We start from the raw sequence: 17,269 nt of genomic DNA on the forward strand, positions 1-17,269 counted from the left end.
AAACTTAAACATGCCGCGGTGATAGAAATAACTGGCGACTCTCTGGGCCTCTGTAAACGATGTGTGCTCTTTCCTGACTCCCCTGTGGCCCTCAGCCGGTGGGTGCTCTCAGCAGGGAAATGGCACCCTGAAGCCTATGGGGTCTTGGATGCATTGCAGGCCTCGTGTGGCTTGAGTACAGGACCAGACCATTCTGAAACCTTCCTTTGGGCTAAGACTCCATGTGGGACAATGAGGATGAGCCCTGGCTCCCGTGGGGCGCCTCCTGAGCCTGGTGCCTGACCTCAGCTTGCTCGGGTCGTGGGGGGTTACACAGCACGTGAGGACGTGCCTATCTGCCTGAAACACCTTGGTGAGTTTGTTGTTCTTAGTAGTCAGATGGATGCTTCCTTCCAGAGCGCTCTTTACAAACCTGTCCTTAGGTCGATGACCATCTCTGGATGTGTCTTCCTACTTTACTGCCACATCCACGACTATATTCAGAGTAAATTCTTCACAAGTTTAAGGCGATGTTAAAGAAGTGATGGCTGAAGTCTGCCTTTCGTTTCTCTTTTCTCTGCTCCTCTACAATGATCGCCATCCTGGTTCCCTAAGGGACAGCCAGGAGTGGAGGGGGCCTTTGGAGTAGCTACGAAACAATAGCATCATCCTCCCCAGTCACACAGCTTTTCGGGCACCTGGTTGACAGGGTTTCCCCTTGTGTCCTCATCCCAGAGAGGGGGCCAGGGGCCAGGACATGGGGTATATCAGAGAAAAGCAGCCTGCACCTTAATGCCCTGCACGCCTCGAGCAGTGGGGGTGGAAGATGGGGGCTTCGCGTCTGAGACCTATATCTGTGCTTTCCTTCAAGGTGGTGGGTGCCAAGGTTGTGACAAATGCCCGAAGTCCTGGAGCTCGCTGCTACGGCTTTGTGACAATGTCCACAGCAGAAGAGGCCACAAAATGTATTAACCACCTGCACAAGACAGAGCTCCATGGAAAGATGATCTCAGTGGAAAAAGTAAGCGGCCCTTGTCTTCCAGGGCTGTGGCCATTTGAAGAAATATTATAAGGTAATACTTCCACTCGCTTCTATTTTTCAGGCGAAAAATGAACCTGCTGGGAAGAAAACCTCTGACAAAAGAGAAGGTGAAGGGAAGAAAGAGAAGTCCGGCACCAGTGACAGGTAGATATTTCTCTTCCCTGGGTGAACTGTGGCCAAGGTGATCCTTTTCTTTATTTTCCATCTCCAAGTTCTCCACAGATAGGGAGGAACACGAGGCCCCTCATCCCCTTTGGTTTTCCCATTTGTCAGGAGGAGGTTTCAGTAGTTAGAGGTGATTTCCTTACTCCAGGGGCACCTGGAAAGAGCAGGATGGGCTCCTTGTTCTGTTGTCCTGTTGATGCCAACGGAGGCAGCCTCCTCCTTGGCACTTGGTGCTCATTGCAAGGGTCCAGTCGTGGCTGGTTGGTTTCCCTAAATATCTAACGCTTCTGTGTCCTGGGGTCTCATTGCTAGATCTGCAAACCTTAAGAGGGAAGACAAAGGTGACAGAAAAGATGATGCTAAAAAGGGTGAAGATGGAAGTGGAGAAAAAAGTAAAGATCAAGATGATCAGAAACCTGGCCCCTCGGAGCGCTCTCGAGCCACAAAATCAGGTAGCTGACAGATTGCTACGTGGGATCTCACCCTGGGCTCTGCTCCCGGCTAGTGTGGTTAGTGGGTTTGCTGTGATCAGTTGGCAACACAAGCTAGATTTATTTTCGATGGAGTTGAGTACTGTTTTCTCATTTGGGTGTTTCTTGTTTCTTACCTTACACTTATTTTTCTTTCTTTTTTTTTTTAAAGATTTTTATTGGGGAATTGGGGGAAGGGGAACAGACAAGTTGCTGTCCTTTTGTTCTTCAGTCTAGTTGTGGAGGACGTTGCTTCACTGGCCCAAGTTGGCACCATCATTGCGCTCTTCCTGGGCGAGGCAGATCAGTCGCCGGCTTCTGGACGGCCGCTCACTGCGGCTGCTGGCTGCTTACACTGGCTGCTGGCTACACACGGTAGCCCATGGCAACCCACTGCCACAGGGGCTGCAGCCTACGCCGTCGCTAGCGACTCAAGGCAGCCCAGCTCCAGGTTGAGCTGTTGTTCAGCATCTTAGCTGTGGAGGGCAGTGTCACTGGCCCTCATATGTGGGATCCGAACCAGGGCCCTCTGGCATCCCAAGCCAGTTCTTAACCATCGCGCCAATCAGCTGGCCCTTACCTTACACTTATTTACTCCTTTCTCCCTGTAGGCAGTCGAGGAACCGAGCGGACTGTGGTGATGGATAAATCTAAAGGTGTGCCTGTCATTAGTGTGAAAACATCAGGATCCAAAGAAAGAGTGAGTGCTGATTTTCTAATGAGGGTATTTAGCAGTGTTTCATTTGATGTTTTGTCCATTTACATTTCTGAGTGTGTTTTATGGAATTCTTGAGCTTAATTTGAGAAAGGTTGTCTACATTTTGAAAATGTAGATATCTTGAACTTAAAACAATTGAAAAGTTGAAAAACTTTCCTTTGTATTTCATTCTGACTGATGAGAATTGTTGCCTTTATTATTTTCTAAAGATATTTTTTAAATTGAAATATGGGAGCGGTTGACTTTTTCCGAGTCAGTATTTAGCAGTCCATTTTCATTGCCTGCCCTGAAAATTTCATCAGCGCTCCATTGTGTGTTTCTAAACCCACGCGTGATGCGTCCAGCCTTTCCAGCCTGCCTCTAAGCCAAGTCACCACCTTGGCTTAGTCCCATACTGTCCCCTCACAGAGTCCACAGAACACGGAAGCCACAAAGTACCTGTCTTAGGTTGTTACCTCTTCACTGCCTGCCATTTGGGCCATGGCAGTGTTAATAATATTCATACATTCAACTTTTTTTTTTTTTAAGATTTTATTGGGGAATCGGGGAAGGGGAACAGACAAGTTGCTGTCCTTTGGTTCTTCAGTCTAGTTGTGGAGGACATCGCTTCACTAGCCCATGTTGGTATTATCATTGCGCTCTTTGCTGGTGAGACAGTCGCTCGCCAGCCGTTAGATGGCCACTCACGGCAGCTCACAACCGCTGCTCGCTGCTCACGCTGGCTGCCAGCCACTCACAGTAGCTCACTGCAGCCTATGCCATCGCTGGCGATTCACGGCAGCCCAGCTCCAGGTTGAGCTGCTGTTCACCATCTTAGCTGTAGAGGGCTCAGCGTCACTGGTCCTCGTGGGATCCAAACCAGGGCCCTGCTGCTCAGAGCTGGTGTCCCAAGCCAACTCTTAACCAACGCGCCACTCAGCCAGCCCCATACATTTAACTTTTTTGTTTTAAAGATTTTTATTGAGGAATTGGGAGATGGGAGCAGCGCTGGGGAATTGGGGGAAGGGGAACAGACAAGTTGCTGTCCTTTTGTTCTTCAGTCTAGTTGTGGAGGACGTTGCTTCACTGGCCCAAGTTGGCACCATCATTGCGCTCTTCCCGGGCGAGGCAGATCAGTCACCGGCTTCTGGACGGCCGCTCACTGCGGCTGCTGGCTGCTTACACTGGCTGCTGGCTACACACGGTAGCCCATGGCAACCCACTGCCACAGGGGCTGCAGCCTACGCCGTCGCCGGCAACTCACGGCAGCCCAGCTCCAGGTTGAGCTGTTGTTCAGCATCTTAGCTATAGAGGGCAGTGTCACTGGCCCTCATATGTGGGATCCGAACCGGGGCTCTCTGGCGTCCCAAGCCAGCTCTTAACCACCGCGCCACTCGGCCAGCCCTACATTTAACTTTTGATGACAGACTTACAGCTCTGATAGATGTGGATCTGGGATTCCCAAGATCACCCACATTCGGCGATTCACTAGAGGGACCAGTGGGTTCAGCCTGTAGTTTTTGCGGCTGAGATTGGCTACAGTGATACAGTGAGGGGGGATTGTTTGGGGAAGGACACAGGCAGAGTCTGGAGGCAACCCTTTGTGAGCTCCCCCCTTGCAGGCTCACACAGCAGTAAAAATGCAGCAGCACTCGTGATGCTCGTGCCCAAGGAAACCCATGAGAGCCTCAGCCAGGGTTTTTATTGAGGGCTGGTTACTTGGGCACCCTCTGCCAGGCAAGTACCCAAATTCACAACTTCCAGAAAGAAAGCAGGTGTTCAGCATAAACCATAGTTGGCGTAGTCTAGGCACAGTAAACCTCCGCGGCAAGTTAGATGGCGGCTGGGGATACTGTGAGCACCAGGTTCCCAGATGCCAGCCTCAGGCCTGCCATGTTGCCCTCGGGCCACATGGACGACAAACCATGTAAGCCACTGGATTGTGTGCATCAGTTGTACCAGCATTTCAGTTATGGAAGTCTTCATGTTTATACAAATATTTTAATATGTTCTAGCCTTTTTACCCTTACTTTATAAAAAATATTGGGAAATGACAAAATGAAAGCAAGGGTTCCAGGGCTAAGATGGGTAAATCTCTTAAAAAGAATGCAGTTGTCACAAATAAAGAATCCTCAGACATACCAGAAGTGGCCTCAGTTGAGCACTCACTGGATATTTAATTATTAAGGAAAGTGACAAGATTAAGCAGTTTATTTTGGATGCAAAAGCAAAATATAAAACATACTTTTTTTGATGTTATGAAAAATTTGGGGGGATATGCTTATTTTCCATTTTGACCTCAGTTAGGATTCTAGCATTAAGTGGTGATGAAAAGGTCTGTGACTTGGAATTATGATAAGCCAAATGTGAAGTTGCTTAGGAGAAGAGCACATTACCTAATTGCTTCTTCATTAAGCGTTAATCTTCCTGTCTGATCTTCATGTTGGATACTCGGACATGGACATAGCTGATTCTTTCTGTTGTCATTTCTGTCTCATCTTCTTTATGTTCCTTGGTAAATCAGGTTTCCAAGAGCCAGGATCGCAAATCGGCCAGCAGGGAGAAGCGGTCTGTTGTGTCCTTTGATAAAGTCAAAGAGCCTCGGAAGTCTAGAGACTCAGAGTCCCGTAGGTGAGTTGGGGTCTAGGAACAGCTGGTTGGGTTATTGCCCTGGACTGCCTGTAACCATGTCCTAAGAGAGTGTTTTCAGTGTCCCCTGTGGCTGGAGAACTGCTTGCAACCTGTTTGCCTCTTTGGCCCTGCCTTTCATCCTACGGCTTTTTCACATGCACACAGGCCCATCTCTTCCTGAAGATTATGGCAGGTAACAGCGGCAGGAAATGGAATGCCTTCCTGGTGCAATAGTGCTAGTTAGCAAAACAACAACAGTTTGCTGTAAAAAAGGTAAAACAGTGGGGCAGACCCATTGAGTGAGCTGAGAGGTCCTCATTCTTAAATAAGCCAAGAAAAAAAAAATCTTAATTTTTAAAAACTAAGCAAATGGTGTTGATCAAGTTGAGTGACAGTTAATCTTTCCTATCAAGGAATAATTTTTCAACTATAGTTTAAAAAATAACCATTAATAAAAAAGTCTAGCAAAGTAAGATTAAGGAAAGGGGGGCTGTTTTTTGTGGTGCCCATACAGAACTTTCTGCCTAAAAAGGAAAGTAATTGGGCAAAGGAAAGTTTAATTTTGGTGAAGTAATTGGCAAATAAATCGGCAGAACTGATCCATGTGCGTGTGGGAATTGACCGTGTAAAAGTGACATTTCCCACTAGTGACAACAGGATGGACTCACGCCAAAATGACTTTAGGTCATTTGGCTGCTCCTTTGGACAGTCCTTTGGCAAGCTCTCCATCTCATATCATTGCAAATAGTCAAACTGATGACTAACCCAAAACTAAAATTATACGTATAATGTGTAAGTAAATATATGAATTTGAGCTTAAATGGCTTGAAAAGTCATAAAGAAGTAGACTAAAACAAAACTTAACCTCTCTACAGTGAAAGACTGTAGAGAAAGCCAAAAGATGTGTGACAGGTAGAAATAAAGGTGATTTGAAATAAATGTAATAAGGAAAGAAAAAACCTGATAGGAAAATGGACAGAAAATGATACAATGGGTATGAGGAATGCAGAAGAAAACAGCAGTGAGACCAGTTTTTTATCCAGTTTGATTCGATCCACCATTTGAATTAAGAGTGTGGAAGACTGTTTGTAGTGGTGGGAGTGTACGTGGGCATGGCATCGTGGGGCAACATTCCGTCTCGCACGCACTCCTAGATCCTAGTGTCCCAGACCGAGACGTGTCGCCCCTCCAAACCTGCCTGGCAGGAACCTGTGCACAAGAAAATGACACAGGTGTCCGTTTTTGTGAGGTCAGGAACAGCCAGGAGGTCTGCATCTGGGTGCTGGTTTTGTCCACTCGCCCTCTCCATGGGCTCCTTCCTGAAAGCGTGCCATAGATCTATAGAGATGGGGACGTGGAAGGGACCAGGACATGTCACGTGAACCAGGGAAGCTGCCATTTTTGTGCAAAATACAGACCAAAAGGCAAGCTTATACATTTCTGCTGATACCAATATGTGTGTGTAAATGCATAGCAAAGGATGAAAAGGAGGCAAGCTGGCAGCTCTCTTTCTCTGCCACATATACAGAGTGGAAGGAAGTGCCTGAAATACTATTAGTATCACCATCAGAGTAGCTGTCTGTGCCTGCAGCCTGGCAGGTGGTCTGCATGGCCTTGTGGGCACCCCACCACTCAGCTGTCACAGGCCTTTTGTTTCTTGATCGTCACCCAAGCTTAGAAACGGCATCAAAAGATTGCAATTCTGGTATACTAGCCCGGGTTCATGGTGACTAATTGAAGCTCATGATTTAGAGCACAGAGGTTCTATTTCAGACTGACTGACTGAAAAATATGTTGTTTTTATTTTTAATGGACTGTGTTGTATGGAATTAGATGTCGAACTCCAGAAAGATCTGAGTTCATATTATAGTTGATCACACACACCTCCTTTGCTCTGTTACCTGGCTGGTCTAGGATTGAGCTGGAAGCAGAGCTGATGCTGGCATTCCTGGGCTCTTGCGGTTGCTTTGGAGGCACTGGGCCCCACCCTCGTTCTCCCCTCCAAAGCCATAGCCCTGCAGGTCGGGGCACAGCTCTGGAATCTGCATGTCTGCAGTGTGCTGTGGCTGGTCTGCGCTCCCACGGGTGGGAGCCATTGCTCAGCGACCCTAAAGCTCACCCAGCTGGGTGATGCCGCCAGCACTGCGGCCTGTGAGTCCCTCCCTGCAGCTGCTGCTCTGTGCCCGCCCACAGGTTGCGTGAGCGCAGTGAGCGGGAGCAGCGCATGCAGGAGCTGTGGGAGCAGGAGGAACGGGAGCAGCTGGAGTTTGCCCGCGAGAGGCTGGCATTCCATCGCCACCGCCTGGAGCGCGAGCGCATGGAGCGTGAGCGGCTGGAGCGTGAGCGCATGCGCGTGGAGCACGAGCGCAGGAAGGAGCAGGAGCGCATCCACCGCGAGCGGGAGGAGCTCAGGCGCCAGCAGGAGCTGCGCTACGAGCAGGAGCGGCGGCCTGCGGTGCGGAGGCCCTACTACGTGGATGGCCGGTAAGCCCAGCTGCTCATGGTGGCCCATGGCATTTAAAACTGTTGTGGTCCCCAAACTCATGTTCACGTGAGATTCTTATTTAAAAGGAAACACAAGTACTTGCTGCAGCCCAATTCAATGTCTTGTACTTTGTCAGGGAACCTGTGATGTCTGAGGTCGATGGGGAAATGGTTGGATAAAGTTGTCCTGATGAAGTCATTAGGTTCCTGTCCCAGCACAGCCCCCCTGACGAAGGAGTTCAGACGCCCAGAGAAGCACGTAACACACGCGTGCTGGGCGGGCAGCCACACCAAAGGCACTTCCTTCTGGGCCCCTTCCAGGCTTTGTAATTATTGCAGTAATTTGGTTTTGCTTATTCCAATAATAAGATTAATTCTAATTCCTCAGACATCTTGATGTGATGTGTGAATACTAAAGTGCTAACCACCAGTGAAAAAGAGGCCTAAACTTGAACCCTGCTGTCTGGAGTCTGGGTTATAATCCCAGCAGTGATCCTGTCATTTCGGAGTGCATTGCAATTTGGGAAACCTGTTTTGTTTTTATTTTCTTTCTACTGCATGGGCTAAAGAGGTCCCTTTGTAACATACAATGTGACTTCTGTAAGGGACCTTTAAGCTATCTTAGGGCTTTTTATGCTTTTGTGCAAAATACTGATGCTAGGAGTCTGTTCTGGTCGTAAATGTTTTGAGCTAGTACATTTCAAGTGCTTCAGAAGTTTTCCCCACTGGGTGTCTGCTGGGTCAAGTCAGTGTTTGGGTAGAAGAGACAAAAGTGCACTGCAGAGCTCAAGTAACACCTCTCGCTTGCTGTCCTGATAGATCAGGGCCAACCCTCGTGGTGGCCGTTCTGCAGACGCACGCCTGCCCACTGTACTGATCACCTCTTTAGGCGGGCGTGTTGGACAAATTAGAACAGAGTCATTCAGTCAAATCCCACATCACCCCTCCAGCCTCTCAGCTCATGCAGCAAAGAATACTCTGTTGATAAAGTTAATCCTCATTCTCTGAAGTGCTGGGGCTGCCAAAAGCCTGGGCACAGTTCGCCAGCTCCTACAAGGTGATCTCTTTGGAGGAGGACAATGCACTGAACCCTTTTTTAATTTTCAGCTTTATTGAGAGGTATAATTGACAAATAGGAATTGTTTATATTTAAGGTGTACAACTTGATATTTTGATATATGTATTCATTGCGAAATAATGACCACAATCAAGCTAATTAACATATCCATAACCTCACACAGTTCCCATGCATTTAGCCCTTTCTCGCTTCCCCTTCCAGGCGAGATGACGCCTATTGGCCAGAAGCCAAGCGGGCCGCCCTGGATGAGCGCTACCATTCTGACTTCAACCGCCAGGACCGCTTCCATGACTTTGGTCACAGGGACCGGGGCCGCTACCCCAACCACTCGGTCGACAGGTCAGCCATACCCCCTTGACCATGCCCGCTCAGTGCAGGTTGTCTTTGTCACGGATCATTCTTCATGACAAAGTAGGGCTGGCCCTTCTGGGCTCTGCAAGCCCACTCGAACCATCAATGCCTGTGGAGCACCAGGTTCAACTTGGGAAATGCTTTCTGTTTGGGGGGTCTAACCGACCTAGGCTTCCTCTCATGGTTTTCTTTCAATTGCCTTTTTCAGGAGAGAAGGTTCCAGGTCAATGATGGGAGATAGAGAAGGACAGGTAAGTCAGAAGCTAGGATTGTAGCCAGAGTTTTCCCATAGAGTTTATTTCTCTTCCCTTCTTCCATCCGCCTTCCCCCTCCTCCCATTTGTGTTAGAGGAAGAATGAGTAAAGGAGAAGTACAGCCCTGCAATGTTTGTGGGATGACAGTGAATGATTGGTGCTTGGTTTTGGCTGGAAATCTGAACAGGTTTTCTGGAGCCTTTTTAGGCCTTGACTCTGAAGCTCTACACACTTTAGTAACTATTGGGTTATCGGAAAAGTCATGACACACATTTGCAACGAAAAGCATAGAAAAAATATGTCATGACTTTTCCGACAACCCAATAAATGCATGGGTAGTAAAGTGCTACAGAGCCTTGGGTGAGTGATGGACTGTTGTTCCACACAGCTGATAAGATGCCACGCTTCCATGTTGTGAAGTCCAAGTGTACCTGTGGTCACTGGTCAGCCTGCCCCACAGAGCCTTTGACAGCAGCTCTGTCTCTGGTCCGCACTAGGTCTCTTTGCAGGATTAACACAGTAGAAAACAAGCTCAGGTTTCTCCTCCTTTCCTATCTTACATGTGGATTGAGAACATCCCCAAGGGGCCTGGACTCCTGAGTGGGTTTACGTGGAAAATCAGAGGAGATTGAGGGAAGGTTGGGTCAGGGCATTGTTGGGCAGAATTGCTGCCCCGTGAGTCCGTCCTTTCCCTGACTCCAGCGTAGACTTCTCAGTCCCACCCTCCTCCTCAGTTCCTAAGTTTGTGGCTGGGGATGGCTCAGCTCCTTGGCTATGTCGGGGTGCCTTCTGCCACCTCAGGAGTAACTCTGATCCTCACGTGATTCCCTTTTTCTCTGCTTCTGGCGGGAAATCTTACATGCAGCTAAATCTACTCCTTGTCTTCGGGCTTTTCTTTGGTGGAGAAGTTGAGCCCCGTGGTTAAATGTCCAGGCACCGGAATCAGAACCAGGGTCACATCCTGGTGCCCCCACTTTTTTTTTTTTTTTCTCATTTAAGGAGCCAACAGATTTTTATTTTTATTTTTTTTAAGATTTTTATTGGGTAATTGGGGGGATGGGAACAGTGATGGGGAATTGGGGGAAGGGGAACAGACAAGTTGCTGTCGTTTTGTTCTTCAGTCTAGTTGTGGAGGACATTGCTTCACTGGCCCAAGTTGGCACCATCATTGCGCTCTTCCTGGGCGAGGCAGATCAGTCGCCGGCTTCTGGACGGCCACTCACTGCGGCTGCTGGCCGCTCACGCTGGCTGCTGGCTACATATGGTAGCCCATGGCAACCCACTGCCACAGGGGCTGCAGCCTACGCCGTCGCCAGCGACTCAGGGCAGCCCAGCTCCAGGTTGAGCTGCCGTTCAGCATCTTAGCTGCAGAGGGCAGTGTCACTGGCCCTCATATGTGGGATCCGAACCGGGGCCCTCTGGTGTCCCAAGCCAGTTCTTAACCATCGCGCCACGCGGCCGGCCCCTGGTGCCCCCACTCCTGCCCAGTCTGTTTCTCCAGCTGTGAAATGGGGGTACTGATTGTACTGCAGCGGGCGGTAGAGGAGTAAATGAGACGACATACATGCCTATGGGAGGTGTTCACACAGTCCCTTACCCATAGCTCTTCACTGCTAGCTATTCTTCATACGGTCATCAGACAAGGATCTCCTGAAACTGGAAGGGGTTTTTGTTGTTTTTTTCCCCACATGCACAGTCGTAAATAAGACCCCAGTGCTGCACCTATCTGCAAATTGTGACATCTGACCCAGAAACGGAAAATAGCACAGACGTTCAGGGCCAACTTGAACTGTTTACATGGGCTGGTTGGTTGGACAGAAGAATGTCGGTTAAACTTTAAAATACCAGGGAAAGATGGAAATGGGCTTTAGAAAAGAACTAGGTCTTGCCAAGTTGAACTTCCCTCTTCCTTGTATTAAATGCGCCTCTGTCCAGTTTTGTGTCTTTAGATAGAAGGGTATTGAAGAAACACACTTTTTTTTTTTTTTAAGATTTTATTGGGGAATTGGGGGAGGAGAACAGTGCTGGGGAATCGGGGGAAGGGAAACAGACAAGTTGCTTGTCCTTTTTTGTTCTTCAGCCTAGTTGTGGAGGATGTTGCTTCACTGGCCCAAGTTGGTATTATTGCAGGTGAGGCAGATGGGTCGCCGGCCTCTGGACGGCCGCTCACGGCAGCTCTTGGCAACTCACACCGGCTGGCTGCCAGCTACACACGGTAACTTATGGCAGCCCACTGCAGCAGGGGCTCCAGCCTACGCTGTCTCTGGCGACTCACGGTAGCCCAGCTCCAGGTCGAGCTGATGTTCACCATCTTAGCTGTAGAGGGCGCAGCGTCACTGGCCCTCATGTGGGATCCGAACTGGGGCCCTGCTGCTCAGAGCTGGTGTCCCAAGCCAACTCTTAACCAACGCACCACTTGGCCAGCCCAAAGAAACACTCTTAAATCTTTGTCTTTGTCCGAAACTACATGAAGCTCTCTAAATCACGAGCTATAATTTTGTAGTAGTGTTATTTTCAGGAATCCCACTTAAGCAGCTCTTCTTCCGTTTGGCAGCACTGACTTTTGTGGGCATTTAAGCCTGTAATTTTGCCGCTTGAAGAAACAGTGCTCTATTTTGCTCATCTTGTAAAATTGACCCCTTTTTCTTTTCTTGTTGAGGGGAGGTGTGGGCACACATTTGAGGATAAGAGGCTGGGGAGGTAGGTGGTGGTGAGGGCTCTATTAAGGGCATGCCCACCCTGGCCTTGGAGGGGGAGATGAGCCTGGCCGCGGACAGTGACAGGTGGCTAGAGCCGGTATCTAAGGGGATTCATGACCAGGGCTCCCTTCAGTCCCTTCTCACTTGAATGTGGTCCCAGGGTAAAAGCCTGCAAGGTCACAGGTTGAGTCTGTAGCACAGCAAACCATGGACCCAAAACCACCTCCCCAGCTCCTTAAAAGTCAGCCTTGGACATTCTTCGAGCAGGCAGGGACAGGCCATGGGGCGAAGGAAAAGGAGTGCTGGAGTGTGAGGCTCCCTGCGTCTCCCTTCGCATCGCATGTGGGACAGGGTCACGCACTCCTGGGGCCTGTGCCGGCCCAGCACTTAACAGTGGTGGCGCTGGCCAAGGGGCAGCTGCCTCAGCTCTGTCCAACAGGTGGTGTCCTGCATCCCCAGCAAGGCAGGGGCACAATGCCAGGCCCAGGAATGAGTTGTGTTAAAGGATCCCTCATGGCCCTTCTGCTCTGGTGCTAAAGTGGGGGTGTTGATTATATTGTAAGCCTGGCATGGAGCAGTCACTGGGTCCCAGCACCCCTCAGTGCCTGAATTCTGTCTTCTGATTAGAGTTAGTCTCAGCCCTAAGTCTCCCTTTCCTTTCCTCGGCTCCGTGGAGCACGTTGCCCTCACCAGGCCACGAGCAGACCGGGGATGCGGCTATGGCATGTGAGCCGAGATGTCTTGTGTGGCCCAAGACAGTGCGCAGAGTGCCTGCCAGCACGGTCTCATTCTTACCTCATTGCCCCAAAGGCCTTGGGAAGCGGGATTGTTACTAAAGCCTTCTTAAGGTTCTGGCTCTCTCTTTAACATCCAGCATTACCCGGAACGCCACGGAGGACCAGAGCGCCACGGGCGGGACTCCCGTGACGGGTGGGGTGGATACGGCTCTGACAAGAGGATGAGCGAGGGCCGGGGGCTGCCTCCTCCACCCAGGTTTGTGTCCCACACCCCATGGTGCCCGTGCAGGCCTCACACACAGCTGACAGACTGAGGACCCTGGTCTCGGGGATGAGATGAGAGCAGGCCCCGTGACCCTGCACACTCGCCACGGCACAGGCCGCCTTGGAGCTCTTCGAGCAGCATAGGACCAAAGCCAGTCCCTTTTCCCACAGCCTCCACTGCCTGAAGGGGTGGGGGCTGGGAACACGGACTGCTCTGGCTAGTCTGAGAAGCAGAGATGGGGGCAATCCAAATCAGAGATGTCTTTTTCCAAGGGGCAGACGGGACTGGGCAGACCATGGCCGAAGAATAGAGGACGACCGTGCGTGGCAGGGCGCCGCTGACGGAGGCATGATAGACAGGGACCACAAGAGGTGGCAGGGTAAGGACTGGGGTGGGCTCTGTCTTTGTGGAGAAGCATCTGGAAAGCGCAAGCTGCACCTGCTCTTCGCCAGTCCCTGTTGGTCTGCCTGCTCCCTGAGGGCAGGAGCAGCTTTCCCTCCAGGGCCTCGCTTAGGGGCTCTGGCACAGGAAGCGTGCTGTGGGTGTTGCTAACTCCTCCCACCGTGCCTTGTGCGAGGAAGTGGTTGTGCTCACACACCCACTAGGGACCTACCTGCATTTCAGGGTTGACTGGGTGGCTCGTGAAAGGTGTCCTCTAACGCTACGTCCTGTGCTTGGAGGCGCTGTGTGAAAAGTGTCTCTTGTTTTCTAGGTGGCGAAAGAAGCATGTCTGGTCACTCAGGGCCAGGTCACATGATGAACCGGGGAGGGATGTCAGAGTAAGGCGTCCTGTTGGTCTGTCTGTGCGTCTCTGCATGTTGGCTTGCCCTGGGGAAGGTTTAGAAACAATCAAGCCTTTCCAACTCACACTGCTTCTGCTGGTGTGCTGTGTCTTCACTCCTAAAATGGTGCGGGTCTGTCCCCTGGTGCTGCTGCTTGAGAGGGAAGCGTCCCGAAGAGCACATATCCCACTGACAGGGCTCTTGGGAGGGGTTGGGCTCTGAGGACATGAGCATCTGCATTTGTTCCAGGCGAGGCAGCTTTGCCCCCGGAGAGGCCTCTCGGGGCCATGTGATCCCGCGTGGTGGAATGCAAGGTGGATTTGGGGACCAGAACCGGGGGAGCCGGCCCAACGACGCCCGCTTCACTCGCCGCTACTAAGTGCTTGGAGTCCTGTTCTGTCACGTGGCAACCAGACTATTCTGTTAGGAGTTATCTTAAACTGTGTACAATAATTTTTTTTTTTATCTGCTGCCATATTGTAGCTCAATACAATGTGAATTTGTTTTTTGGGGTTTTTTTTGTTTGTTTTTTGTAATAAATGTGTTTCTGTTCACATACCCTTTATTTAAAGTGTCATCTCTTTATTTCTGCCTCTTTAAGTGAAATGAAATCATACCTGGTGTTGCTGAGCTGCAGCTTTTCCTTTAGGGAAGGAGGGCTGAAAGGGGCAGCTTCGCGGGACTGGTGGGGTTTCCAGAAGCACTTTCCCGAGAGCCCAGGCCCAGGCCCGGACTTCAGAGGATTGGCTGAGTTATGAGGCATGGCGATCTTGTCCCACCCCCTGCCCCCTCCGCCCTGTGATGTCTCTCAGTTGTCTCTGTCGCCACACTCTGCCTCCATGTCCAGCAATCTTATAGCCCTTGCTGAACGGGCTGTTCATTGTTTTTGTGGTAAAGTGTATGTAAGATGAAATTTACTATTTTAACCATTTTTATATATTCAGTTCAGTGGCATTAAATTCACAATGTCCTACTACCATCCTCATCATTCATCCATCCATCTCCAGAACTTGCCTATCTTCCTGAACTGAAACCTATTAAACACTACCTCCCTTCCTCCCCAGCCCCTGGCACCCACTGTTCTACTTTGTCTCTAGGTCTGACACCTAGGGACTTCATACAAACAGAATTGCAGCCTAGTGGGGTGTGAACAGGTAATAGCAAAATGAGGAGCTGAGGGGAGGAGAAAAGCTACTGGACACCAGGAAGTGATGAGCTCTGCCCACTGATGGGGGTGGGGGGTCCTGAGTGTGGAAGGGGAGTTGCCAGGACCCAAGGGGAGGGGATTATCACCAGGGTGAGGCAGGTGCATTCAGAGACCAGGCACCACATGAGTCCAGGTGTAACGAACCGGTTGCAGCCTGGTGGTTCTCCCAGCCTTAGCCTCGAGGAGACAACCCCTCCCCTTGGCCCACTGGGGCTGGGGCTTCCTTCTGCCAGAGTGACAACCGGATCAAGGAATCAGGACGCAGCTTGAGTCCAGAAGCCAAGTTCTGCCTCTATCTCCTTCCTCAGTTCCTTCCGTTCTGTGAGCCTCCATTTGCTCACCTGTAAAATGGGGCTACTGGGTCACTCCCATTGTGGGACTGTGTCCCCTTCTCCTCCCCCCAGCTACGAAGATCCTAGTTCTCCTAAGGCCACAGAGCAGCTCCCAAGTTCAAGTCCACCAGGATTCCTGTTGAACCGCAAAGCCGTTTCTGGGGCCACAATGGGGAAACATGGCTGTTGTCTTCTTGGATGTGTCAGCTTGCCCTTGCCGATGTAATGAGAGCTGGCTCAGTCCTCAGCCGCCCATGTGGCCCTGACGTGGCTAGCACATGGCTCAGAGCAGAGTGCGGGCTGGGCTTTGCGTACAGGGCAACACGAAGATCCTGAGCCCACCACACCCCAGCCAGTGTCTTGGATTCTTGGGGTTCACCTGTCCTCAACCTCTGCTTTTGCTGAATTCACCATCTTTCCCCGCCATCATAGCCATGGTCCCATCCCTGCACTGTCATCTCCCTCAACCAGGGTCGTTAGGGACCTTAAAATGGGAGAGGATCCTGGGTTGTCCAATATCATCATAAGGTCCTTATATGGGAAATAGGGAGGCAGGAGAGCCAGTGAGAGGAAGCCTGTCCCGCTGGCTGTGAAGATGGAGGAGGGCCCATGGACCCAGGAACGCCGCAGCCTATAGTAGCTGCAAAAGGCCAGGAAACGGATTCTCCCCCTGGATCCTCCAGGAGCCAGGCCTGCCCACACCTGGGTTTCGGACTCACTGACCTCCAGAACTGTGAGACAATCATTTTTTGTTGTTTTCAGCTTCTAAGTCTGTGGTCATTTGTTGCAGCAGCCACAGGACTCACACCAGTGCCCAAGGCAGTGGTTCTCAACTGGGGTTATTCTGACCCCAGAGGACATCTGGCAGCACCTGGAGACATTTGCAGCTGTCGTGACAGGGGTAATGGGTGGTGCTACTGGCATTTGGGGGTGGATGGAGGCAGGGAGGCTGCTCAACACCTACAGTGCCCAGGATGGCCCCCCAGAGATTGACCTGGCTCCAAATGCCAGTGATGCTGAGGGGGAACCCCTGCTCCATGGTGGATGGGGCACCCACAGGGCGCTGAGGAGGTTGAGGGGACACGTGGCTCAGCCTGAGGGTGCAAAGAAGAGGCCAGGGGAGGCGGCGTGTACGTTTGGGCAGGATGAGGAGTCAGCCAGGAGGAAAGGTGGGCTGAGGCTGATGGTGAAAACCATCTGTGCTTCAGGAGCTGAGGGCCACCCAGCATGTCTGGGAGGGACCAAGGGCAGTGAGAGGGGGGCCCCCTGAGGAATCTTGGCTCACAGGGAGGGCAGTAGGGAGCCACAGGTTTCTGAGCAGGGTGGTGACATGATCAGACTTGGACTTTGGGAAACAGATTGGCAGGGATTGGCCTGGAGGTGGGGAGACCAGGGAGGTTGTCTTGGCACTGGCAAAGATACAAGTGGATGGAGAGGAACTGGGGGTCTAACTGGATGAGGGGACAGAGGGGTCAAGAGTGGTCTCAGCAGGGTCCATGTAGACAGCAGGAGAGCAGCCATGGGAAATTGGAAGCCAGTGGCTGACCTCAGGCCCAGCCTGTGGACAGTGACTGAATCACAGGGGACTGTAGACACCAGGGGTTGGATTCAGTTTCAGGGGACCCCCTCCCACCACACACAGACACACACATACTCACTCGGCCAAATTCATGGAACTGCAAGACGCAGCCTCCTAGATGGAGGTGAGGGGGCCAGGAGGGCCAGGACGTCCTCAGGGCAGCCCCTTACTGAGCTGCAAAGGCTCGTTTCCTTTCCTGTGGGCCTTGCTGGGCGCATATGGGGCCATTAACAATTGTTCAAGAGCACGATGGGGTGGCCTTGGCTGTTCTCTTCCCCCTCCATAAAATGACAGGAGGGTCGCAAGGACACAGGGAGCCTGGTGGAGCACATGGCACAGGTTGAGAACAAACCCCTCCTGTATGTGAAGGCCCGGGACTGGGTTCATGGGGACAAGGCGACTGAAAATGCTGTGTCCCTGGGGTGGGTTTAAGGCTAAACACCTGAGCTCCTGGTGGACAGAGGGGACTTTGACAGTGCAAGTGTCTCCATTTGTAAAATGGGCCTACAGGGCTGCT

The 17,269-nt window shown here is 51.1% G+C and overlaps 1 protein-coding gene across 2 annotated transcripts in view; it reads left to right on the top strand.

Moving 5' to 3' along the window:
* SAFB (scaffold attachment factor B) overlaps positions 1–14,199 on the top strand; it is a 38,107-nt gene extending 23,908 nt beyond the window's left edge. Inside the window, exons 10-21 of one of the 2 annotated variants that reach the window (XM_019653364.1) lie at positions 851–1,000; positions 1,083–1,165; positions 1,499–1,638; positions 2,268–2,356; positions 4,878–4,984; positions 7,178–7,468; positions 8,748–8,885; positions 9,106–9,148; positions 12,725–12,843; positions 13,125–13,231; positions 13,565–13,631; positions 13,884–14,199. In XM_019653364.1, the coding sequence (XP_019508909.1) occupies positions 851–1,000; positions 1,083–1,165; positions 1,499–1,638; positions 2,268–2,356; positions 4,878–4,984; positions 7,178–7,468; positions 8,748–8,885; positions 9,106–9,148; positions 12,725–12,843; positions 13,125–13,231; positions 13,565–13,631; positions 13,884–14,013 (1,464 nt within the window). In that variant the 3' untranslated portion in view covers positions 14,014–14,199. The remainder of the gene's footprint in view (positions 1–850; positions 1,001–1,082; positions 1,166–1,498; positions 1,639–2,267; positions 2,357–4,877; positions 4,985–7,177; positions 7,469–8,747; positions 8,886–9,105; positions 9,149–12,724; positions 12,844–13,124; positions 13,232–13,564; positions 13,632–13,883) is intronic. The other variant, XM_019653365.1, reaches the window with a different exon arrangement.
* Positions 14,200–17,269: the final 3,070 nt, after the last annotated feature.

This window comes from Hipposideros armiger, unplaced genomic scaffold (genome assembly GCF_001890085.2).
Source record: "Hipposideros armiger isolate ML-2016 unplaced genomic scaffold, ASM189008v1 scaffold_202, whole genome shotgun sequence".
In the NCBI taxonomy this organism is placed as follows: domain Eukaryota; kingdom Metazoa; phylum Chordata; class Mammalia; order Chiroptera; family Hipposideridae; genus Hipposideros; species Hipposideros armiger.